The following is a 24,489-nucleotide window of genomic DNA, read 5'->3' on the forward strand; positions in this document are numbered from 1 at the left end:
TCAATGTTGGATGAAGAGGGTGTCCTAATGGAAAAAAATGATAGACCGAGAAGCCGCGGCTTTAATGTTGAAATATTATGGCGTCCGAGGTCTGAAAAATTGACTAGAGATAAACTTCTTGTTTCTAATTTAGAGCTATTTGATGGTCCATTGAGAGGTGTCTACTCAATCGGTGCAGCTCCCGAAGCGTCCGGCACCCCGTCCCCTTCCACCAATTTTGCCCCCACAATCTCCAACACGGGAACTTCTGCAAGCCGTGAAATGATGTGGTGGAGCGTCGGTAGTTGCTGCCAATCCAAACCATCGACTTCTATACTTGCCTTATTGGTCGTGTAAACCCTTCGTGGTCGTGGAGGCGGCACTGCCTTGGAGAAGGGGTCGAAGACGGTATATTCTTCCGCAGCAATATTCTTGTTCGCGCGGCCACTCTTAGGCAGGTACTTGTAGGTCAGAATTCCCGCATCGGCCTCTCCACTTAATGCACCCGTGGTAGTTGATGGGTCCACTTCTACCAAGTCTTCTAGTAAGAAGTTACCCCAGAGGGCCCCTTCCCACCCGGTGCGGATGCGGTAAGAGCTGGAACGACGGTATACATCGATGGAGGTATAAAGTTTGGGCATTCCCAGTTCCTCCCGGCCTGAAACGATGGGGTCCGCCAAGGACTCGAAAAGGACGGGGAGGTAGGTGCCCTTAATTACCGAGCCATCGTCCTTGACATACTCAACCCCGTGTATGTACAAGCCAATATGCTTGTATCCCGTCCCACCCAGCCACTCCATGTTGTCCAGAGTTGTCTGTGAGAAGGAGGCATACGCAACGCTATCTGGAGATGTGAACCGCCATCCTTTGCGACCAGGTGGGAACAGATTCTGCAGGACGGTTCGCGAGGTCTTGAACTTGACTGAAACCGTTATAAATGTCGAATTTGTGCCTCCGCGGGGTAAACCGAGATGGGTCTGTCGCGGTCCCGGCATTGGGCCAAAGGCGATAGGCATGCGCCAGTAGGGATCGGGGATCTGATTCCACGTCCACTCACGAAGACATTGGGTCGAATTATCCCACTCGTCATGTCCGAAGTTAAAATTGGTAAATCCGTATACTGTATTCATATGGTAAGATTGGGTCATGCGCAGTTATTCCCAATTGGGTGGCTTACTATCCAGCTGCTTGTCGTCCGTACGATCTTCGCCAATGGCACGCGAGAAACCTTGGATGCGTGTGGCTCGCTCGTGCCGGATATCATGGTAGAGCCTGAGTCGCTCAGGCACCTCGGTGGTTGAGATTCCTGGAGACAGGACTACCGCTAGCGAGATGGCATCTTCGATCGCAACTGCGCCGCCCTGGCCCTGGTGCGGCAGGAAAGGATGGGCCGCATCTCCGAGCAAAGCTAGACGGTGGTGATGCCACTGGGGGACGATGTCCATGTCCAGGAGCTTCCACACCTTGACGCTCTGGGGTTCAGCCTTGCCTAGGAGCCGAAGAATGGTCGGGTCGAATTTGTCGAAAATCTGCAACATCTTCTGCAGGTTGCCCTGTTGACCCCAAGAGTTATCGCAATCGGCCGCTGACTCTTCTTCCGGGTGGATCAATACGAAGTTCAGGACAGTATTGTCCGAAGTAGGGTACATGATAATGCGCGAATCGTTGCCATACCAGATGCTGAGCTCACCGGGGTGCTGGACCAGCTTGGCCGTAATAGGATCATTTGCGGCTGCCTCCTTCGAGACCAAGAAACGAAATGCGCTTTTGCCCCGACACTCCGCCTTAAGCTGGCCCCCAGGCACGGCATGCCGGGTGGCCGAATGGACTCCGTCGGCACCCAACACCACATCGCCATGGAACTGGCTGCCATCCTCTAGCGTGATACTTGCTGTCTCGGCGACGACCTGAGCAACACGGGAAGCTGTTCGAAGAGGGATTGCATCGCGGGTTTTCGTGGCAGTTGTGGCTATTCTTTTCAGGTTGCGGTGGAGATCAACTCGGTGCGCGAGAAGCCAGGGATGTTGCCACCTCTTATTCGCTTCCTTGAGGTTCATCTCTCGCTGCACTTCTCCCGTCGCGTTATACTCTGTGAGCTAGATAATCCTGTTAGCAACTAATCCACGGCATTCCACTGGCGACTCAAGGCCTTACTCGTTCCATGGGGTTGGCGCCAAACTGTTCGGCGAAAATTCCCAGGCGTCTAAGGAGGCCATTTGCATTTGGGGCTAGGTGAATGGCTGCCCCGGTCTCCGTGGCCAGATGCGATTGTTCAAATATTTGAATGTCATGGCCCTGGTTGCGGAGTGCAATGGCTGCGGTCAATCCACCAATACCAGCACCAACTATCAAGATCTTTAGGGGCCTGCCCTCATCAGAAGCATGAGAGGTGATCCCCTGTGTGGCCGTCATTTTGTGAGGTCAACCCAGGCAGGGGACGCGATTGATTGGTGAGGAGATGTTCAACAATGCAAGATAGAGATAGAGAGAAGCTCCATGGCTTAATAAATGGATGTCCCATACTTATAGTCTTGTATGACCCGTCGACGCCACATTCCTCTGGCGTAGAGTCCCGATATGTCGGGCTATCGGGGCCACATCAGCCCAGGCCTCCGGAGGTTAAACCTCGCTCACGACCCCGAACTCTGTGGAAACTGCAGCCTCGGGTAAGTTTAATGCATTATTCATTTGACGGGCTTCTGCGGGCGGCAGACTGATGAAATAATGGATAGATCTTCACTGTAACTATGGTGTTGTTACTGCCACGCCTCAAAGCCAAATTTTCTAGGTCGAGACATGAGTGGGTTTCCAAGGTTGTAAATGACACACACCATCGTTTTCAAGAATTTACTGGGCGCTCTCTGGCCGTATACATCTACGTTGCGGTGTCACTAATTGATTTTCCGACGAGGCTGTAGCAACAGCAGCGAAGGCAATCCCCTCCTGATATGTCACGAAGATTGCCTTGCGCCGGCCTATCTTCCAAAGTTCCTGCGAGCTGCCGATATCCTCAAGAACAGTTGTGGAAATCATGTCCACTATCCCGAAGTGGTCCCGACGCCAGTCCACGGGTGGAGGTAACACACGTATGAGTGCGAAATATAAGTGAAAAGAAAAAAGAGATTGTCGGAAATAAACCTTAGAAGTTGTAACCTTTCACTCTTACTTTTTCTTTCTTTTTCCACACAAACAAACCTTGTAAACTGTGTCGCACAATGCCTAATGCCATTGGCGATATCCAGAAGGTGGACACTACCTCGTTCCCATACATCTTCGAGCAGAATGTCACCGTCCCACTCAAGGCGACGGGTGGCCTCATCCGCTGCAACATATATCGACCCAAGACCGAAGCGCTCGTCCCAGTGATCGTGACGTATGGACCTTACGGGAAGGACATCCACTACGAAATGTAACCGGCCAGAACTCTTCTCACAAGCTGCTCATATATCAGCCATACTTGCTGACAACCTTGGTTAGATTTCATCCTTCCTCCTTCGCGGAAGTCAACTCGGAGCACCACTCGGCACATTCGGCGTGGGAGACACCTGACCCCGGATTCTGGACCCGCCATGGTTATGCCGTTGTGCGCGCCGACGAGCGAGGTCTCGGACAGTCGCCAGGCGTGCTGGATACCATGTCCCGCGGCACAAGTGAAGCTTTCTTTGACGTGATCGAATGGGCGGCCGAGCAGACGTGGTCCTCGGGAAAAGTTGGTCTGCTGGGCGTTAGGTGAGATTTCTCGGATTCAAAACTTTGTGCGGTTCTGACCCCTAGGCAGCTACTATGGAGGGAGCCAGTGGCGTGTCGCTGCTCGTCAGCCCAAGGGCCTTGCGGCGATAATTCCCTGGGAAGGGATGTCAGATTACTACCGCGATCGCTGTCGTCAAGGTGGCATTCTATCTAACGGTTTCATCAAATTTTGGTGGGACCGCCAAGTCATCACCAACCAGTATGGCATCCCAGGACGTGCTGCACGTAACTGGGGACCCGATACCATTGAGGGCGATCTGTCAAAAGAGGAATTGGCTGCCAACCGTCGCGACCAAACGGAAGACAACGTGGCTCACAGGTTCCGCGATGACGCCTACTACGCGTCCAAGGAGTATAATATGGGTGATATTCAGGTGCCCGTGCTCAGCGTTGCCAATTGGGGCGGAATCTGTCTACATCTGCGCGGCAATGTGGAGGGCTGGACGTGGGCAGGGTCTCCCCTGAAATACTTGCGCTTCATTACTGGTCGGCACGATTTGCCTTTCTACTATCACGACGAGGTGGAGATCCAGCGCAGCTTTCTGGATGCTTTCCTCAAAGGTGAAGATCGTGAGGGCTGGAGTATTCCTGGCAAGCTGCCACCTGTCAGCCTTGTTCTGCGCAAGGGGAACGTTGGCTTCAACGATGCAAAGGCCGAAAAAGCATACACCCGGCGCAGTGAGCACGAGTGGCCAATTGCCCGGACGCAATACACCCCTTTCTTCCTTCACCCCGACGGAAGATTAATCGGTAGTGAGACCGCAATTAAGAGCTTGCCAGTGACAAAGGTCTCTTACCCTGCTTTGGGCACCCTCGACAACCCGCAGCGGTTGCAGTTTGAGACTGAATCTTTTACGCAAGAGACAGAGATTACCGGTCACATTGTGGCACATCTGAATGTTTCGGTGACTCCGGATCCAGGAAGTGAGATCATCCCTTCCGACATTGATCTTTTCGTCACCCTGCGATACATCTCTCCAGCAGGCGAGGAGGTCTTTTATACGGGCACGGCCGGCGATCCTGTGCCCTTGACCAAGGGCTGGCTGCGTGTTAGCTTGCGGAAGATTGATCCTAATCACTACAAGCACCGAGCATGGCTGCCTCATCGAAATTACGTGAGCACGGACGTGGAGCCAGTCATTGTGGGGGATATCTACGCTGTGGATGTGGAGATCTGGCCAACAAACGTCGTTGTGGAACAAGGAGGCAAAATCATTCTGGAAGTCGCCTCGGGTGATACGCAGGGATGCGGTATCTTCAAGCATGACTCCCCAATCGATCGGCAAGTATCTTATCAACGGAGAACGGAAACATATCCGCTAACTATTGGCAATAGGTCGAAGGAGAAATTTCATGGGAACAATCACATCCATTTCGGATCTCAGTTTCAAAACTACGTCTCCTTGCCTGTCATTCCGCCGAAGGGTGGTGAGAATTGATTTGGCTTCGAACGTTGAATGCTTAGAGATGTCTGTATATAGCTTATCAAAAACCTTGTTCAAGACAGTCTTGTATATGTTGATCACACTTAACCAGCAAAAGAAAGACGGGGCCAGAATAGCGGTGACATCACGATCATCAGTGCCCACTGCCCAGGTGGTGAGGCACTTTTGGCATTGGTCTGTCTGGATCACTTAGCGACCCTCCCTCCGCTATCACCAACTTTCACCAAGGTCGTTAGCATGGCTGTCTTCACAATTACATTTACGGTTCCTGGCCAGGATGGAGAACAATCCTTTCAGTGTGACGAAAACACTTGGCTTTTGGACGCAGCTGAAGCAGCTGGCTTCGATTGGCCCTATCAAGAGCGTTCCGGGAACGATTCTACCTCGGTTGCACGTTTGACTTCTGGTCAAGTACTACGGAATTGTTGGAGCATTTGAATAGTGATGTATCTCCCACCGCTGTTTGACTGTGTCTATGACAAGGGGCACCCCCTTTTTGTTCAACAAGAATAGCTGAAGAGTTTAATGCAATGTGAAGACCCTACTAAGAAGGTGTCTAAATGGATGATCAGAGTGACCGGGGGTTTACAATACTACTGCGAATGCTTCTGCAACTAGTACTGTATGTATTCAGACTGAACTCTGATCAAAACAGTCGAAGACGTCCTCCTAATTGAGACAATTTGGTACAGATATATATAGTCATAGAAAAATGAGAGCAAATACAATAGCAAATAAATGCATCCTTTCAGCGTCTGGTTACACAAGTTAAATCCAAGAACAAGGTGTCATAATCGAATACACCACGTACCGCTAATTCTGGCTCACATGACAATACAGCAAGAGTTTTGCTTCTTGGCCTAGGTTTGGTTGTGTTAGCACATTCAGACGAAAGCAAAATCCGATTCACATACCTGGGTATAGAACATCTTGCTTTGAGCTGACAGCCCATCACTCTTCTGAACCAAGGAGTCAATCTTCTCACCGCGCTCCAGAACACTTTCGATCTGTAAACAGTTAGCACGTGGAGTGAGCCCATACAAACATAAGAGCATACCGTCTTGTGAAGGACAATCTTGGTTTCGTCAAGCTCCTGCTGGATCTTCATGATGCTGTCGGCCTGGCTTGGGTCCTGGTACTTGACGATATATTCCTTCAGTTGTGGCAGGGGGCAGGCATTCTCACGCAGAGAGGGGTCGGAAAAGGCAGTACGTGGGTGTTTGGCAAGGAACTCGTCCACAATCTTGCCCAAAAGCTGGTGGGCCACTAGGGCAGGGTAGTCTCCGTCTGTCACAATAACACCGGCAACACCCTCTGTCCGTCCGTAGGCGTGGAATGTGTAGGCCTTCTCCTCAATATCCTGTCGTTGGCCTGGCTTTGTCTTCTCGGCGACAGTTCGGGTGAAAAGCATCAGGAATTCATCGTAGCTGTTAAGCGGTTGGCGGTTAGTGACCTAACCATATCGGACCAAGAGAGGATGTGTGAGCATACTTCTGACGAGTGAAGCGCGAAAAGCTATTAGTAATTAGCGAGACGATCCAGTCAGTTGCAGCGCGCATATGAAACTACCTGCTGAGGTCCTTTTCCCCGCATAGCTGGAGAGCTGGCTGCGTGTCGTTCCGGAAAACCTGCAAGATTTATAAATGATAAGCACCATATCAAAGCTTATATTGAGTTAAATGCAAGCTGCAATAGAACATACGCCGATATAAAGAATCTTCATGGTGACAGCGTGGTTGTCCGCACAAGGACAAGGAGGCAAATAGCTGTCGAGGGTAGTGGGGCGTCGGGTTGTAGTAGTTGCGTATCCAGGAATTACTCTAGTGTCAAAAGAACCAGGCAACTTCTTTATCGTACGAGGTCAGCTGTATGGTCAGCTGAAGGGGCAAAGCAGAGTGACAAATGTTAAAGCCTAAAACGGAGGCTCCTGAGTTGCCGATAACAATGATGCACTGGACCCTCCGCATTGTGGCCTGAGGCATGAGAAGTACACCGCTCTTGTCATGCGACCGGCTGAGCCCTGCAGGCCTGCCCTATAACTCCTTTTGGCCCAGCTTATCCCCTCGTTCCCTACATTCTTTGTTGCTTGGCTTATCACTTCTTGGTCATTAGGTCAAGTGAACAGTCATATCTGCTCGACAATGGACAGCATCGCAGCTACCGAGTCGCAATGGCTGACGCAACTAGCAGCCATGCGCCAGGCTATTGCTGATCTGAAGCTCCCCCAAGCTCTTCCTCATGAATTGATCAGTTATGGAAGCGATATTGATCTAGACATTGATGACGACTACTCTTCTCCCGGGACAAATGATGATGTGTGGGATATCATCAGCTCTGACGATGAAACTTCCGATGATCTGGACGACTTGCATGGACTCGACGAACTTCATCTCGCACCGGGGTCCTCTTACGATCGGTTCTGGCTGGAAGACAAGTGTCAGGATTTGGCCATACGAAACTCATCTATGGATGCGACAGAGCTCGCTCAGCAAGTCATCGCCACTCTGGCTGCTGACAGCAACGACGAGGAGCTACAAATGTCTTTGGCCGAGGTTGTTGGATTTGATGACCTGGATCTGGTGATTGAGCTGATTGCACACCGAGGAGAAATTCTGTCGGACAAGGGACCCCGTTTGGAATCCCAGACAGATGGGCTCATGGCAGGCAGACTTCAAACACGAGCAGAGAGAGAACATGCTCTGCGACAGCGCGACTTTGAACATAAGCATGCAACCTTGATGCCGGCCCAGACCCGATCGGAACCCTCCTACCCGCATGTTTTCAAGCAACACACCTCCGGAAATACACTTTCTGCTAATGGAAGGAAATACGGGCTGCCTCTGGGAAGCGAGCAGATCGAGGAACCGAAATACACTGAATTCGCGATTCCGGCGTCAAAGGTTGGAACACTTGGAAAGGGCCGGAAACTGGTGGAGATAGCTGAAATGGACGGCCTTTGCCGGGGTACTTTCAAGGGTTATAAAACCCTGAATCGTATGCAAAGCTTGCTCTACGATGTTGCATACAAAACCAACGAAAATATGCTTATATGCGCGCCGACTGGTGCTGGTAAAACGGATGCCGCCATGTTGACTGTTCTCAATGCTGTGGGAAAGAACACATCTCCCAATCCGTTGGAAAACCCAGAAGCGACGGAATTCACTGTTCAAGTTGACGATTTCAAGATCGTCTATGTTGCTCCCATGAAGGCTTTGGCTGCTGAGGTGACAGAGAAACTCGGAAAACGTTTAGCCTGGTTGGGGATCAAGGTCCGCGAACTGACCGGTGATATGCAGTTGACCAAGCGGGAGATCGTTGAGACCCAGATCATCGTTACTACCCCTGAGAAATGGGATGTCGTAACGCGGAAAAGCACCGGAGACACAGAGCTTGTTCAGAAAGTCCGCCTTCTGATTATTGATGAAGTCCACATGTTGCACGATGAGCGAGGAGCGGTCATCGAATCCTTGGTCGCTCGAACCCAACGTCAGGTCGAAAGCACACAGTCACTAATTCGTATTATTGGCCTATCAGCCACCCTTCCGAACTATACCGATGTGGCGGACTTCTTGAAAGTGAACAAAATGGCCGGCATGTTCTTCTTTGATCAATCATTCCGACCCGTACCTCTTGAGCAACACTTCATCGGCGTCAAAGGAAAGCCCGGCTCCAAACAGTCTCGTGACAACATTGACTCTGTTGCCTACGAGAAGGTCCGCGATATGATGGAGAGAGGCCACCAAGTCATGGTCTTCGTCCACTCCCGCAAAGATACGGTAATGACTGCCAGGATGCTTATGCAGCTAGCTGCAGAGGAGGGCCGGGAAGACTTATTCAGCTGTCATGATCATGAAAACTATTCCAACGCCCTTCGTGACATGAAACACGCGCGTGCGCGTGAATTGCGAGACCTCTTCGCCAGCGGATTTGGAACTCATCATGCCGGAATGACTCGAAGCGACCGAAATCTGATGGAGCGGATGTTCTCAGAAGGTCTAATCAAGGTACTGTGCTGTACAGCCACCCTGGCCTGGGGCGTCAACCTCCCCGCAGCCGCGGTTGTTATCAAAGGTACTCAGTTGTATAACCCCCAAGAGGGTAAATTCATTGATCTTAGCATTCTCGATGTTATGCAAATCTTTGGTCGTGCAGGTCGTCCACAATTCCAGGACACAGGTATTGGATTTATCTGTACTACCCATGACAAGTTGAATCACTACCTATCTGCTGTGACTGCGCAGCAGCCCATTGAGTCGCGCTTCTCTAGTCGACTTGTGGATAACTTGAATGCTGAAATCTCGCTTGGGACAGTCACCTCTGTTCCAGAGGCTGTACAATGGCTTGGCTACTCTTACCTCTATGTGCGCATGAAACGTGAGCCGAGAAACTATGGAATCGAGTTTGCCGAGTTACGCGATGACCCAATGTTGGTTCAAAGGCGGAGGCAGTTGATCTTACAAGCAGCTCGGGTGCTACAAAAGAGTCAGATGATCATCTTCAACGACAAGACCGAAGATCTGAAGGCGAAGGATGTGGGCCGCATTGCGAGTCAATACTACGTATTGCAAACCAGTGTCGAGATTTTCAACGACATGATGCGTCCCCGATCTGGTGAGGCAGATGTACTCAAGATGATCAGTATGAGTGGAGAATTCGACAACATCCAATCTAGGGACACCGAGTCGAAAGAGCTTCAGCGACTGCGCGATGAAGTTGCGCAGACTGAAGTTGCCGGAGGAAACGATACACCGCATGCAAAGACAAACCTCTTGTTGCAAGCCTATATCTCTCGCGCCAAAATTGAGGACTTTGCTTTAGCCTCCGATACCGGATATGTTGCCCAAAACGCAGCACGTATCTGCCGTGCTCTCTTCATGATCGCGTTGAATCGTCGCTGGGGCTATCAATGCCAGGTTCTGTTGTCTCTTTGCAAGTCTATTGAGAAACAGATATGGCCCTTTGATCACCCTTTCCGTCAGTTCGACTTGCCCCAGCCGATTCTACGTAACCTCGACGAAAAACTTCCAACTACCTCCATAGAGTCGATGAAAGAAATGGAGCCTGCGGAGATTGGCCAACTTGTTCATAACCACCGCATGGGTAACACCTTGTCCAAGCTCCTGGACAATTTCCCAACTCTGAGTGTTGAGACCGAGATTGCACCCCTTAACCGCGACGTGCTTCGTATTCGCCTTTCCATCTACCCCGAGTTTACCTGGAATGATCGTCACCACGGAGCATCCGAATCTTTCTGGGTCTGGGTCGAGAACTCGGAAACATCAGAAATCTATCATCACGAGTACTTCATCCTGAGCCGGAAGAAGCTTTACGCTGACCACGAGCTCAACTTCACTATTCCGCTGTCTGATCCACTCCCCAGTCAAATCTACATTCGTGTGATCTCTGATCGCTGGCTGGGCGCTGAAACCGTTAGCCCAGTTTCTTTCCAGCACCTCATTCGACCGGACACTGAAAGCGTGTATACTGATCTACTCAATCTCCAGCCACTTCCTATATCGGCTCTCAAGAATCCCATTCTTGAGGAAATATATGGGCAGCGCTTCCAATTCTTCAATCCCATGCAAACACAGATCTTCCATCTCCTTTACCACACACCAGCCAACGTTCTCCTTGGTTCTCCTACTGGTAGTGGAAAGACTGTTGCAGCTGAGCTGGCAATGTGGTGGGCTTTCCGTGAGAAACCCGGCTCCAAGGTTGTCTACATTGCACCAATGAAGGCGTTGGTCCGTGAACGAGTTCAAGATTGGCGTAAGCGTCTCACCAGACAGATGGGTCTGAAGCTTGTTGAATTGACCGGTGACAATACACCTGACACACGTACTATTCGGGATGCCGATATCATCATCACCACACCTGAGAAATGGGACGGCATCTCACGTAGTTGGCAGACCCGTGACTACGTCAGGAAAGTGAGCCTCGTGATTATCGATGAAATTCACTTGCTCGGCGGTGATCGAGGTCCCATTTTGGAAATCATTGTTTCCCGAATGAATTATATCGCTTCCCAATCAAAAGGATCCGTTCGACTGATGGGCATGTCCACCGCCTGTGCCAATGCTTCTGATTTGGCCAACTGGCTTGGTGTCAAAGAAGGTCTATTTAACTTCCGTCATTCAGTTCGTCCGGTCCCCCTTGAGATTTTCATCGATGGGTTCCCTGAACAGCGTGGTTTCTGTCCCTTGATGCAGTCAATGAATCGTCCAACTTTCCTCGCGATCAAGAATCACTCCCCAGAGAAGCCAGTCATTGTCTTCGTTGCTTCTCGCCGACAAACGCGCCTGACTGCTAAGGATTTGATCAATTACTGCGGTATGGAGGATAATCCTCGTCGATTTGTGAGAATGTCTGAAGATGATCTGGAGTTAAATCTCGCGCGGGTGAAAGATGATGCCTTGAGAGAAGCCTTGAACTTTGGTATCGGTTTGCATCATGCTGGTTTGGTTGAATCTGACCGTCAACTGGCGGAAGAACTATTTGCCAACAACAAGATCCAAGTTCTTGTGGCGACTAGCACACTTGCCTGGGGTGTTAACCTTCCAGCACACCTTGTCGTGGTCAAAGGAACACAGTTCTTCGACGCTAAGATTGAAGGTTATAGGGACATGGACTTAACCGATGTTCTGCAAATGCTTGGTCGTGCTGGGCGCCCGCAGTTCGACACCTCCGGTATTGCACGCATCTTCACCCAGGACTCAAAGAAGGCTTTCTACAAGCACTTCCTCCACACCGGTTTCCCCGTCGAGTCGACGCTGCACAAGGTTCTCGACAACCATCTCGGCGCTGAGGTATCTGCTGGAACCATTGGAACGCAGCAAGATGCATTGGACTACTTGACTTGGACATTCTTCTTCCGTCGATTGCACAAGAACCCTTCATACTACGGCCTCGAGATATCTGCCGAGGAACAAAACACCATGGCAGCCCAGGCTACAGCTCAAGATTTCATGGTTGAATTGGTTGGAAAGTCGCTCAACGATCTTGCAGAATCGTCCTGTGTTCTTGTGGACTCGGCCACGGGAGAGGTCGACTCTACTCCCTTCGGCAAGATCATGAGTTACTACTACCTATCGCATAAGACGATCCGGTACCTCGTGTCCCATGCGAAACTTGATCCGACTTTCCAGGATGTTTTGAGCTGGATGTGTTCCGCAACCGAATTTGACGAGCTGCCTGTCAGACACAATGAAGACCTGATAAATGCTGAGTTGGCCCAGAACTTGCCGCTATCTATTGACTGCATGGGCGATGCGCCCCTCTGGGACCCACATACCAAGGCGTTCCTTCTCCTCCAGGCTTACATGTCGCGGATCGATCTTCCCATCACTGATTACGTTGGCGATCAGACATCTGTGCTCGATCAAGGCATTCGTGTCATTCAGGCCTCAATCGATGTCATGGCTGAGCTCGGGTATATTCCTGCGTGTCAAATGCTCATGACTCTCCTCCAATGCATCAAGTCGGCGCGCTGGCCTGAAGACCACCCGTTGTCAATTCTGCCAGGCGTCCCGACTGACAAGCCACGCAGTGGTCTCCCTGGAACTCTGGTGTCGCTCTCGTCACAACCTGCTGGTGCAGTTGCTGCTCTGGTCAAGAAATTAAACCTTCCATTTAACTTTACTCGCATTACGTCCCAGCTGCCTCAACTGTCGGTCTCGGTTGGGAGTGTTTCTGCTAAGGGCATTGAAGTGTCTATGACACGGCGTAACCAGCCCACGACCCCCGAATGCAAAGTCTATTCCCCTCGGTTCCCCAAACCACAAACTGAGGGCTTCTTCTTGATTGTTTGCAGTGCTCTGTCCAATGGCATGGATGGTGAATTACTTGGCCTGAAGCGTGTGTCTTGGCCACCAGTATCTAAGCGCAACGGCAATGGCAACGGCAAGGGTAAGGACAACCACGGTGCTGGTTCCAGTCGTGGAGGGCCTGTCAGCGATAATAAGGGTGGCATGTTAACTGTGCGCTCCAATGTCAAATTCCCGGAAGGCATCCTCGCGGGCCCCACGAGTACCAGTACAGCTCGGGTGAATATCAGAGTCATCAGTGACTCATATATTGGGATGGCATGGACTGTTTCCAATGTCGAGGTTACTTTGGATACTGGCATCGAGACGCAGACTGTAGCAGAGTCCAGTGTTCCTGCCAAGGACTAGAAGCAAGTGCTCAAATTATTAACCGACGAATTTAGCTGAACACAACATGCATGTATCTCCAGTCATCACAATAAATAAAGAACTATTTCTTCGGCACTTCAAGCCTCCCCTCCTGAGTTTCGAATGAATCAATGATCCTCGTTCTCCCACCCATATTCAAATTTTGGCGATCCTTTAGTAAAATATATAGATGATTTGTCTGTTCTAGGATGTTTAGATATTGTGATGCTGTAGGTCCAATCCGAAAGGGTGCATGATAGCCTGTGATTCATACCTCAAGGGACATCGGTAGTGCCTAGGTAGACAAAACAGTCAACGAAGTGGAATTGGCTTTATGTGAATCCTTCATTTGAAGGTGTGATTGAGCGAGACTTTGCAATGGTTGACCGATGTGCTCTGTTGAGTCTACACACCTACTATAGCAAGCGTATGCAAGAGATGGTGGACTAAGAATAAAACGCGGGCCATGAATAACATGTGTCATTCAAGACGTGGATTAAGATGTTGTAGAAAGTATCAAGACCATATGTAGAGAACCAAAGATACGTATGAACAAAGTATGAGAGGTGGCAAAGGGGAATCAGGTATGAAACGAAAAAATCAAAAGAATTTCGAAAGTGAAAAGAATGGCGCAGTAGAATGTCACAGACACTCAATCTGCAACTCCTGCGAGACACCAGGCCGATGTCCCCGGTGAGCATCTGTAATTTGCGGGGTCATAGGTCTTCTCTGCACGACCCGCTCCTCCGGCTCTAAATGATCAATCCTCATGCCGATGGGAACCAGAACCTGCCGCTTTGCCCGTGAGACAGATACAGTACGTGCCGTTGAGACCTCAACCCTTGGGATAGGACGCCGAGGCTCGGGTGCAGGCTCAGCCTCCTGCTCAGCGGTATCAAATGTCTCAGCAGCATCGGTGAATGGCATACGCATGGAATCTGCTGGCGATACGCCGGATCTAGGAGATACACCGGATCTGGGATTAGTTGACGCGGATAGTGGGGACATGATTCGGTCAATCTTGTCCTGGGTCGGGTTCAGCGATGTAGGAGAGCTTCGAGATGGACTGCTAGATAATGTGTCCTTTGCGGGTAGGTGTGGTCTGCCTTCCGTTTGAACTGTGAGACGCGGCCGGACTGAGTCGTTGGTTCTGTGGTAGTTTGGTGTCTTATTGGGCTGATGCTGGGTGGTCTTGTTTTGTGGTGAAGTATCCCGAGGCTGTCTTTCTACCGCTCGCGGCAGCGAATCCTTCCTCGGCTGTGGATGAATCCGGGGCTGAGCAACCGGCTTTGTAACAACAATATTGTGCCGTTGGGCGCTCTGCTGCGACCGGGTCTTCTGTGGAGATGGGGTTTTCTTTTCTGGCTGAGCACTCTTCTGTAATGGAGTAGCTGTAGTGTGTGGCTCCGGCTTGATAGCAGGAAGGGGCTTATCATAACTATTAGAGGACCGTGGGGTATTGGAACGCTCCGAGAAAAGCTTTGGGATGACGGGTGACTCGAACGATGACATACTGCCCACGTTCGAACCATGACGGAGCTGTGGCGCAGGCATCTTCGATGGGCTTTCGACAGGGAGCGTGTTTGCTCTCACCAGTTGGTTCGGTCCACGGGAAAAGTTCTGCGTGCCGAGTACCTGGGCCGCTTTCGAAGGCTGGGAAGCTGGAAATAAAGTGAAGCTTGATTGCGCTGGTGATGTTGCCCGGCGTTGGGGCATTGGGGGTGGTGCAGGTGATTTTAAGAAGCCCTATACCAGTGCATGGTTAGTCTCGTACGAGTCTCCAATCGATGAAAATCCATACATTTGCATCAGGCACGCGAAGATTGTCTAGTGTTTTGGCCCTCCTGGCCAGCAGTGAGGGTTTTTGGTTCTTGTTGACGACATTGCTAAACATGACACTGTACCGCTCCATCTGAACGTCCGGGATGTCGACACTCAATAAGAGGCCCTGGGGACTTGGTTCATTCCTGGGTGGCTGGTTCCCGAGTGAAATAGTCCGACTCCGCTGGGGAGTTTGATCGCTTCGGACAGGGACCTTGGTGGGCTCGATCTCAAGTTTCGGCCACTCCTCCGTCGAGTTCTTTCTCAGTCTTGCCTTCTGTGGCCTCTCTGGTAGTTTATAACCGTGGCCTTGTGGCTTGACCTCGCTTTCTTGAGTGGTATTCGGGAGTGGTGTAAGCGCATTCTTTGCTTTGAAGAACCCGCCGATCTTCTTCCACTTGCTGGGCTTATGGCCTGAATCTCTTTCTGCAAAAGTGGATGTATCAAATCTGGGCGGCGGTAGAGGCCCGTCTTGGTTTACCAACATGCCGGGACTGCCCAACGCAATACCAATCATGTGTTGCTCGGTTTGGGCACGGTCTGGTCGAGTGGGAATGGCTTCATCTGGTGGTGCGGTTATGCGAAAGTCGAAAGTAGCACCTTGGTCCGGGGGTGGCTTTCTGAACCACCCATCTCCCGTAGAGGGCTGGCTGAAATCCCACTGCCCAGCCATTGGCTGAGCTGCTTGATGTGAGGCCTCATCAAGAGTGCGAAGGTCGCTCCGTGGCAAGGCATCGCTATAGGTCAAAACAGGAAACGAGATGGTCTCCTTGGGTTGAGTGCGAGACTGGACTGCCGTCATACCCCGTGCCATCTCTCTTACTAGTATATTGGAATCCAGCCGACATGCAGTATAAAGTGAGTGTAAAGAAGAAAGAAGAAAGATAAGAGAATGATATTAAGACAAAATTCCAGGTAAATAAGAAGAGATGGGCCTTCCAGAAGGCCAGCAAAAAATCAAAAAACAGAACAGAACAGAACAGAACTTGAAGGGTATAGCCCAGTATATTAATGAAAAGGTCGAATAAATTGAGTGGAGCATACAAGCCATGTAAATGAGACAAATTAATAGTCTGCACCGAACCAAAACATAAGAAACAAGCCCAAACCCCCGTTCTTTTGCGGAATTTGAGGGGTGTTTCAGCGCTAATATCAAGTCCGTGTGAGATGCTTATTTCCTACGGGGCGAATGAGTGCATCGGTCGCGGATTGATTAGCTCGCTACCACGTTGGAAAGGGGAGCTAAATGCAGGAGGCGTGTTTCATCTAGCCAAAGTTGAGACAAGGGCGTTTTAATTGGCGTTTTACCCTGGAATCAGGGGGCGATTCAGCCGCTGGAGCAGTCCGGAGTGTACGGATTAGCATTGATAGGACTTGCCCACATATGCACGGCTCATGAATGTCGTGAATTCTCCGACTTTGGATTATGAGTCGTCAATCCGATGTGATGCCAAGGCTGTCTCCGTCTCCAATGGGATGTCTCAAAAATGCCGGATATTAGCCGAGACGATGTCCTAAACAGACTAGTCAATTACTTGTGCTAACCAAGAATGGAGTAGTCTAGTTAACTAAATAGTTAACTAACTAGTTAACGAGCGGTCAAATTTGAAGTTCTCAGGTTCAGGCACTAAGGCATTTAAGGCAGCAATTGTCACGATCGAGTCCCGTGATGATCGACGGTACATAAAGCGACTGAGCTGACTGGACTGGGCTGGCTGGACTGGACTGGTAGCGGGATGCTATATGTATGTCATACATGTCATTATGAGTGTTTTGAATACGGCATGGGCACATCCAAAGAGTTGTTGACGTTAAGCTATTCTGTATATTGTTGACATCTCCCACCGCTACTTGGTATAGTTGAAGAGAATATCGGACTATACACACCTACATCCTATATACATGTACAGATTATATTGTCCTAACTAGACGATGAAATGAATAGTATATTCGAAAATGGAATCAGAAAAATAAACAAACAAATATAAGCTTGTTAACTATCCCAAGTCAGTTGCAAACGGTGGGATCGTCATATGGCGGGGTCCTCTCCCGACCGCCACGACTTCTTTTCCCCCCACTAACTCCTCTTCTCCCAGCTCTCCTTTTTCTGTACATTCAAAAGGTGTGCGCCCTTTCTCCCTTCTTCTTCTTCCTCTATTGCCTGACCTCTAACTCAATCAACTCCAGCGTTGTATCAGCTTCTTTACAGTTACCATGGGCGAACACTCAGCAATCTGGCAAGGTATGTGTCACCTCGAAACTGCAGACTGCAAACTGACAGTTCAACCCTTGCTTCTTCGAGCCCACTGACATAAGATTTCTCCTTGAACTAGGCTATGTCGACTCCAGGTACATCACCGCTATCCTCGACCCCTGATATTCCCCTCATTGTTACCAAGCCCAAATCATCTCACTGTTTCAATCCCGAGGTCCTATACGTATGCTGACATACTTCTTTCTCACAGCCTGATGGGCTCGGGTCAATTCGACAAGGCTGGTATTCTCGCCGCTGACTTCTCCGGTCTTGAGGCTGCCTCCCCCGGCTTCACGGTAAGCTCGCCCGTTGTTTTTTCCCCCGTGCGGGGTGGGGCCACGGACCTGACACAGTCGCTAACGTTATTGTTCTGTCGAAATACAGCTCTCTCAGGAAGAGATCAACTCCCTGATCAGCGCCTACACTTCTAGTGACAACGCCTTTGCCAATGGTGTCTCTGTCTGCGGTGAAAAGTTCGTGGCTATCAGGGCTGACGAGCGCAGTGTATATGGCAAGAAGGTAAGCATGTCATTGTCTTCGACCTAAAAAGAGCCCTCGCGCTATATTAATCCATAACATCAAAATCCGTGCTAATCTCTTTGTATGGGATATAGGGTAAGGAGGGTGTCGTTATTGCCCGTGCCTCCTCTTGCACCATCATTGCCCACCACAACGAGAGTGTCCAGACCACCAACGCTGCAACCGTTGTCGAGAACCTCGTCGACTACCTCAACAACCCCCGGTAAATTGGGAAATATGCAATGATAACTAAATGATGTGATGAGTTGTGGGGTTTGTGAAGAATAAGAATAAAGGAGCATTTGACTATTTCCCTCTTGAGCCCAACGGGCTGTTTCGCTTATGCTTCCTTTCTGGCTTTGGTGACTGGATCTCTTTACCTCGATGGGCTCCGTCGATCTAGGCATGGTCCCCAATGCACAATATGAGGATACGAACCAGATTTGTATGATGCACAATGTAATTTGTCTCTATTCTAACATGCGTATTAACTGAGTACCAGCTATTGCTATTAAGTCAACGCTGAAAGATCAATAAGGGTCATTATTAATTACATAAAGCTGAAGGCCATGGGTGGATCGTACCATCCCGTGACACATGTATAGCACAGCCTACTTGGATATCTCCAACCAGGATGACGGGCATCTGATATCCCATGATCGTACATGATAAAGTCCGCATATCCGAATTTTAGGATAGCATCGGGGAACCTCATCGCCAAGTCCCTGCTCGTGTACACTCATACAGGAAGCTCAGCATTGCTCCTCCCGCCAGCAAGAACTTCCAACCCCCGCTGGATATATGGCCCTACCACGGGGATGTTGCCCGCAAATTGACCGATCGTGACAAGGAAGTCGCCAAACAGAATGAACAAGCCGTAGAGTTCAATCAAGAACCCAGTCAAAGGCCAGCGGAAGAGGATAAGGAGGATACCAGCGGCGAAAGCGGCAGTGCCCTTGAGCTTTTGCGGGCGCGTGAAGAAGACCATGGTTTTCTGGACACCGATAATGAGGGTCAATCCGATGAGGAACAGGATCTAGCGTTGTTAGTTGAATGTGACAGTTTTGTTGGCGCATGGTGGCGTACATTTCCCATAGCAAGTCTATTAAACCGGTATTAGCTTTCGTTTCACTTCAAGAAAAATGGAACACATCAGTATGGACATACAATGACCGATCAAAGAACATAACTACTCCTCCAAATAGAAACAAGCCTCCTAATCAGCAGCAAGATCGGTCAGTTCTCGGTCTATGTGATCCTTGCTTCGGGAAAGTCGATCTCATACCAGCTGAGCAGAAGATCACACCGATCTCTACAATATATTATATAGATTAGCATATGCTCAAAGATTGCTATACATGCACTGTCACGGCAGTGAACATCACAGCTTGTAGAATGTACGCGACTGACTCTGGTTCTCTGATAACCACATGCTAGGCATCTTTGTTTATTTTGGATTTGACTGGTGATGATATATGGTATCGAGGGTCGCGCAAACAATTCTCGACGTAGTATGTTAGAACACGCGACACTTGTCAGTGCGGTCTTTGGTTGCGGAATGGGTAGGGCAAGAGGCCAGGTAGATACGGCAGAGACGAAGCGAAGATATGGCGTTGTTTCAAAGCGCGTGCGAGTCCTTTGTTGAAACAGTATTTTCACAGGCTTAGAAATTTCTCGACAAAGGTCAAAAGGTAGCAAAAAGTCTCCAGGCACGTAAACAGAACACAACTCGAAAATCACAATTCTGCCGTGTAATCGGCGCCAAGTCGGGAATGGTAGGCGGTGACTCTAAAGTGCTTATATCGCGCACTGATCATTCCGTCTCTCCTCTTCCTTTACAGTCTTCTCCAATTTATTGGCAATTGAACAAGGTCATTAATGATGTGATCGTTCCAATTGCGTAGATTTTTTTCGGTTCTAAATCTACTGGTATTGAGACACAATGATGAGCATAGCTCAAACATACTGCTACCCGCTATTGCAGAATCTTCCTTACATGTATTTGGTACATGCCACGCCGCGACGACAGTCTCTTCGGATTCTGTAACTGGTGCCCTGTCCCATGGGGTGTCGGTAATAGTTGAGTGCTTATGCACAAGGCGAAGATCGACTCATTGATCACGAATAAGCCGGAGCGTTTTCTTGAGCCTGTCTCGAAAGGGGCATGGTGGGATGGAAAGGGCTTGACTGTGTTGGTCGTACATAACGCTTCTTGAGGATTCGTATCTGTGTCTAGTTGGGTTTATTAGTAGAGCTCTTACTATCCAAATTCGTTCCCCCTATTACATACCCATTCTCGCATGATCGTTCGTTTGGGAATTGAATAAAGTAGGCCTCTTGCCAATCCTTTACTTCAGAATGGTGTGCGCCCCGCGTGCTTCCAGGTAGTTTTCGGGAACACCTTGTGCCAGAGTGCGGATCACCTTGAAGATCTCCTTGTCGTGATACCGCAGCCGGGTCTTGGGGTCGGTATACGGTCCGCTCAGGCCCGTGATGTCGCAGTAATGATGGCGATAGGCAGGGTTAAACGATGGTGCTGATTCAATATTTGTGTAGGTGACGGCAGGCCCGGTCTGGAATGTCGCCCGGGCATTCTTCTCCAAAACGAGAGTCGAGAGGTTTTGGGTGGCCTGGGATAGGTTGGGTCCAGCCCCTTCCGCGGGGGTTTGTGTTCCATCAGTGACCATGCCCGAGGTTCCCGGCGTAGTTGCACCTGAGTTGGCTTGGGTTGCCATCACTGATGCCTCTTTCCGAGAGGCCTCTGAGACGATCTGCTTGAGATTCTTGTTGCGCCGCTGCGAGGGTTTCCAGTGAGGGTTGCGGAAGGGCTTGGGGACGTGTGATATGTCTAAAGTGTTCAACAGCTGCTGGTGAGCTTCATCGTTGGCGGGAGTTGGTGGAGGCATGATATGGAATAGGATTCAGGCCACTGGTCGGGTCAATTGGGAGGTTGAGGCGGAAACAGCTCTAAGCTTGGCTGTGTGGATGGATGAAAGTATCAAGACCGGGGTGAGGATGGGAGTAATCAAACAATATTAGATTTCTGAGTTGGCAGAACCTGGTTATATAGTATAGGGCACTTAGAGAGGGATCTCAAAAGGACAAGGTCAGATCAACGTAGAAAGCAATGCAAGTTGTATCTCCGGCCCGCGAAGTCTGTATAGCCGCACGTGATCTCATCCCAATTAAGCCCAAATAAACACCTTAACGTCCAACACCAACACACCGTTTTCACGTTATTCAGCCATGGTATGCGGTTTCTTTTCTATATATTGGTATTTGTATGTTCTGAAAGGTCCTGGATGCTGATACCTCCTTAGGAAAGTCCCCACGAGCATCAGCAGACGGTGCTGCTTTCTCGCATCATCACCAACGTTGTATGTCATGATTGAACCACATCTGCCAGGTGTGTTTTGCTCATTTTTGATATAGGAGAAGCTCAATGAAGCCATTATGGTCATGAACAAAGGTCTCCAGGTAGGGTTGAGTCTCTTCCATTGATATCATTCTATTGACTCCCGGTCACAGGAAGTCAACATCCAGAACATGAACGTTGAGCTTGTAGCGCAGATGTTCAAGAATTACCAATCTAATGTTCTCTTCCATCTTGAAGGTATGCATTCCTCTATTATCATCTATGAACTTTGAAATTCTCTTCTAACACCATATAGCCACGGAGAACCTCCAAGACCCATCCTAAAGAATCCTAAGGAAGAACAAATTCCTGTAACGAAGAAATGTGTGGATGAGCCTACAATTAGTCAATGATACCTGCTTCTAAATTCAGTGCGCACATGTAAATGGTTGTAATCATTGCATCCCTTGTACTCCGTACTCCGTACTCTGTCCGAGATAGCCTCCATTCTTGGCGATCCAACTCCGCCAAACCTCATCAACCGCGTTTGCGTCGTTTGACTCTTCGCTAATCCTCTGCCCTTTCCACGGGTCCATTGTTTTCCTCCTATCCCAACATAATTTCCCATGCAGTGAGCCCCACTCGCCATCTACGATATTCGATCCTAAGAGCTCCTGGTTTCCGGAGCGCAGCCCGCCATGACGATTACCTCCGTGCACACCCTGCTACCAGCTCGGGTTGCATCCAATGCCACTGAAAAACGAGCTGAGAAGCCTCCTCCACAACTCCACGGTGTACAAGACTTTCCATTCAAGGGCTATCACCCTCCGCAACCCGAGGGATATCAGCAGAGCAAGGCCCATCCTGACACCAGCGCTATCGTCATTGACAATGGTAAGGCATTCCAGATATTTTGCGATTCAACCCTCCTAACAAATGCGGTTTATGCGCAGGCTCTCATCTCGTCAAAGCTGGTTGGTCTTTTGACAAAAACCCCCGATTTGCCATACCTCCCGTCATGAGCCGATACCGTGATCGCAAGCTCAATCGCCAGTGTCAGTTTATCGGATACGATGCCTACGTCGATGCAACCACGAGGGGACAGCTGCGCAATGGTTTTGACCCCGGTTCCAGTGTTGTCGGTAACTGGGACGTCATGGAAGGCGTGTTGGACTATTTGTTCCTCAAGCTGGGCGTGGACGGTGCAGATGGCGGCGTCGGCCGCCCGATCTTGATGACAGAGCCAATCGCCAATATGGCATATTCAAGGAAGAGTGAGTATCTGGCGGTTCCAGGGCCAGTATGGTAGTTGCTGACACTCCTTCAGTGATGAATGAGATCCTCTTCGAGTGCTACTCTGCGCCATCAGTGGCCTACGGTGTCGATTCCCTTTTCTCCTATCGCTATAATGGGGGAACGGACGGTTTGATTGTGGATTCATCGCATACGTCCACTCATGTCATTCCGGTCATGAACGCCAAACCCATGTTCTCCAACAGCACTCGTCTCAACTGGGGTGGCCTGCAGAACGCTGAATACCTGATGAAGCTTATGAAGCTGAAGTACCCGACCTTCCCAACTCGTTTGACGGACGCACAGATGGAGGAAATGGTTCACAAGCACTGTTATGTCTCACAAGACTACGACCGAGAGTTAAATGGGTTCCTTGACTGGACAGGACTTGAGGACCGTGACCGCGTCATTCAGTACCCATTCACAGAGCATATTGTGCAGGAGAAGACCGAAGAAGAGCTCGCGCGGATTGCGGAGCGCAAGAAGGAGAGCGGCCGTCGCCTTCAAGAACAAGCCGCAAGGATGAGACTTGAAAAATTAGTCAAGAAGGAGCAAGAGCTGGAGTACTGGAAAGACCTGCAAAATAATCTAGCCAACGAGACTAAGAAGGAGATTCGTCGCATCCTGGAAGCGGAGGATTTGAAAGACGAGGCTGCACTTGAGAAATTGATTCGCGAGCTAGAGAAATCTATTAAACGCTCGCGCAACAAGGACCTAGGCATTGAAGAGACCGAGGAGCAGCCTGAGGAAATGACATTCCCTATGCTCGATATCCCAGACGATCAGCTGGATGAGGCCGGATTGAAGGAAAAGCGGCATCAACGTCTTATGAAGTCCAACGTCGACGCCAGGCTGCGTGCCAAGGAGGAGAAGGAGCGCGAAAAGGCTCGTATTGAGGAAGAGGAGCGTCTAGACCGAGAGACTCGTGAGAACGATTTCGAGAACTGGATTGCAAAGCGCCGCAGCAATCGCCAGGTATGTTGGCCTCACATGACATTTTAATTTCCGCGCTAATATTTCTCAGAGCATTCTACAAAGAATCAAAGATCGTGACCGCTTCACGGCTGATCTTGGAAATCGCAAATCTCTGGCCAGTCAGATGCGGATGAAGACGTTGGCCAACCTCGCATCCGACGGTCCTAAGAAACGCCGTCGTGGCGGGGATGACGATGACTTCGGTGCCAATGATGAGGACTGGGGTGTTTACCGCACCGTGGCTGTTGGCGAGGGTAGTGACGATGAAGAGGAGGAGGATCTCAACGGTATGCTCGATTCTGTAGAGAAGGAGCTCCTTGAGTACGATCCTGAATTCAGCGAGCACAACACTTTCGCCGCCCAGTCCGACTGGACAAAGAGTCTTGTGCACGCATTCCTTCGCGGGCCCTGGCCTTTCGATCCGGAAAGTCAGCGGGAGGCACACCAGCTCCATCTGAACGTGGAACGTATCCGTGTTCCTGAGGTTGTGTTCCAGCCGTCCATTGCTGGTCTTGACCAGGCTGGTCTTATCGAGATCGTGGCAGATATCATTAACCAACGCTATGCCAACCCAGCAGACCAGTCCCTTCTCTTGAAGGATGTGTTCTTGACTGGAGGAAATACGTTGTTCACCGGTTTCGATGAGCGCTTCCGTAAGGAAGTCCGTGGGTTCCTACCGATCGACGCTACAATGAATGTACGCAAGGCATCGGACCCCGTCTTCGATGCTTGGAAGGGCGCGGCACAATGGGCTTCTGGTGGTGACCTAGGCCGATCCTCAGTCACGCGACAAGAGTACATGGAGAAGGGCAGCGAATACATCAAGGAGCATGACCTTGGCAATGCTACATGGTGAGGGTAAAAAGGCGAGTTCCGAAGATATCTGCTTGGCGCACTGGAGTCGAATGGTCTGCTTGTCTGGCGTGG

The 24,489-nt window shown here is 50.1% G+C and overlaps 10 protein-coding genes across 10 annotated transcripts; 5 read left to right on the forward strand and 5 right to left on the reverse strand.

Moving 5' to 3' along the window:
* Positions 1 to 161: 161 nt before the first annotated feature.
* N7525_001202 (uncharacterized protein) lies at positions 162 to 2,391 on the reverse strand (the record flags this gene model as incomplete). The annotated part of the gene is made up of 3 exons (XM_061211801.1): positions 162 to 1,099; positions 1,157 to 2,075; positions 2,134 to 2,391. The coding sequence occupies 3 exons, from the start codon at positions 2,389 to 2,391 to the stop codon at positions 162 to 164; spliced, it is 2,115 nt and encodes a 704-aa protein (XP_061071027.1).
* Positions 2,392 to 3,194: 803 nt separating this feature from the next.
* On the forward strand, positions 3,195 to 5,168 carry N7525_001203 (CocE/NonD family hydrolase; the record flags this gene model as incomplete). Its single annotated transcript, XM_002558163.2, has 3 exons — positions 3,195 to 3,388; positions 3,457 to 3,708; positions 3,758 to 5,168. 3 exons carry the CDS (start codon positions 3,195 to 3,197, stop codon positions 5,166 to 5,168), a joined length of 1,857 nt encoding a protein of 618 aa, XP_002558209.2.
* An 830-nt stretch (positions 5,169 to 5,998) lies between these two features.
* Positions 5,999 to 6,897, reverse strand: N7525_001204 (palmitoyltransferase YKT6; the record flags this gene model as incomplete). Its single annotated transcript, XM_061211802.1, has 6 exons — positions 5,999 to 6,034; positions 6,089 to 6,181; positions 6,232 to 6,601; positions 6,666 to 6,689; positions 6,744 to 6,802; positions 6,877 to 6,897. The coding sequence occupies 6 exons, from the start codon at positions 6,895 to 6,897 to the stop codon at positions 5,999 to 6,001; spliced, it is 603 nt and encodes a 200-aa protein (XP_061071028.1).
* A 418-nt stretch (positions 6,898 to 7,315) lies between these two features.
* On the forward strand, positions 7,316 to 13,345 carry N7525_001205 (RNA helicase SLH1; the record flags this gene model as incomplete). The annotated part of the gene is made up of 1 exon (XM_002558161.2): positions 7,316 to 13,345. One exon carries the CDS (start codon positions 7,316 to 7,318, stop codon positions 13,343 to 13,345), a length of 6,030 nt encoding a protein of 2,009 aa, XP_002558207.1.
* Positions 13,346 to 13,987: 642 nt separating this feature from the next.
* On the reverse strand, positions 13,988 to 15,980 carry N7525_001206 (uncharacterized protein; the record flags this gene model as incomplete). Its single annotated transcript, XM_061211803.1, has 2 exons — positions 13,988 to 15,091; positions 15,147 to 15,980. 2 exons carry the CDS (start codon positions 15,978 to 15,980, stop codon positions 13,988 to 13,990), a joined length of 1,938 nt encoding a protein of 645 aa, XP_061071029.1.
* Positions 15,981 to 17,380: 1,400 nt separating this feature from the next.
* Positions 17,381 to 18,166, forward strand: pfy1 (profilin; the record flags this gene model as incomplete). Its single annotated transcript, XM_002558159.1, has 5 exons — positions 17,381 to 17,408; positions 17,500 to 17,515; positions 17,632 to 17,716; positions 17,805 to 17,939; positions 18,035 to 18,166. The coding sequence occupies 5 exons, from the start codon at positions 17,381 to 17,383 to the stop codon at positions 18,164 to 18,166; spliced, it is 396 nt and encodes a 131-aa protein (XP_002558205.1).
* A 512-nt stretch (positions 18,167 to 18,678) lies between these two features.
* On the reverse strand, positions 18,679 to 19,380 carry N7525_001208 (uncharacterized protein; the record flags this gene model as incomplete). Its single annotated transcript, XM_061211804.1, has 5 exons — positions 18,679 to 18,975; positions 19,026 to 19,041; positions 19,107 to 19,155; positions 19,225 to 19,251; positions 19,350 to 19,380. The coding sequence occupies 5 exons, from the start codon at positions 19,378 to 19,380 to the stop codon at positions 18,679 to 18,681; spliced, it is 420 nt and encodes a 139-aa protein (XP_061071030.1).
* A 907-nt stretch (positions 19,381 to 20,287) lies between these two features.
* On the reverse strand, positions 20,288 to 20,845 carry N7525_001209 (uncharacterized protein; the record flags this gene model as incomplete). Its single annotated transcript, XM_002558157.1, has 1 exon — positions 20,288 to 20,845. The coding sequence occupies one exon, from the start codon at positions 20,843 to 20,845 to the stop codon at positions 20,288 to 20,290; it is 558 nt and encodes a 185-aa protein (XP_002558203.1).
* A 340-nt stretch (positions 20,846 to 21,185) lies between these two features.
* Positions 21,186 to 21,639, forward strand: N7525_001210 (DASH complex subunit DAD4; the record flags this gene model as incomplete). The annotated part of the gene is made up of 5 exons (XM_002558156.1): positions 21,186 to 21,188; positions 21,260 to 21,316; positions 21,372 to 21,416; positions 21,468 to 21,552; positions 21,611 to 21,639. The coding sequence occupies 5 exons, from the start codon at positions 21,186 to 21,188 to the stop codon at positions 21,637 to 21,639; spliced, it is 219 nt and encodes a 72-aa protein (XP_002558202.1).
* Positions 21,640 to 21,992: 353 nt separating this feature from the next.
* On the forward strand, positions 21,993 to 24,418 carry N7525_001211 (actin-related protein ARP5; the record flags this gene model as incomplete). The annotated part of the gene is made up of 4 exons (XM_002558155.2): positions 21,993 to 22,188; positions 22,248 to 22,568; positions 22,622 to 23,562; positions 23,612 to 24,418. 4 exons carry the CDS (start codon positions 21,993 to 21,995, stop codon positions 24,416 to 24,418), a joined length of 2,265 nt encoding a protein of 754 aa, XP_002558201.2.
* Positions 24,419 to 24,489: the final 71 nt, after the last annotated feature.

Source organism: Penicillium rubens (assembly GCF_028828025.1).
Source record: "Penicillium rubens strain IBT 27055 chromosome Unknown utg000001l_segment0_segment0, whole genome shotgun sequence".
Taxonomy (NCBI): Eukaryota; Fungi; Ascomycota; class Eurotiomycetes; order Eurotiales; family Aspergillaceae; genus Penicillium; species Penicillium rubens.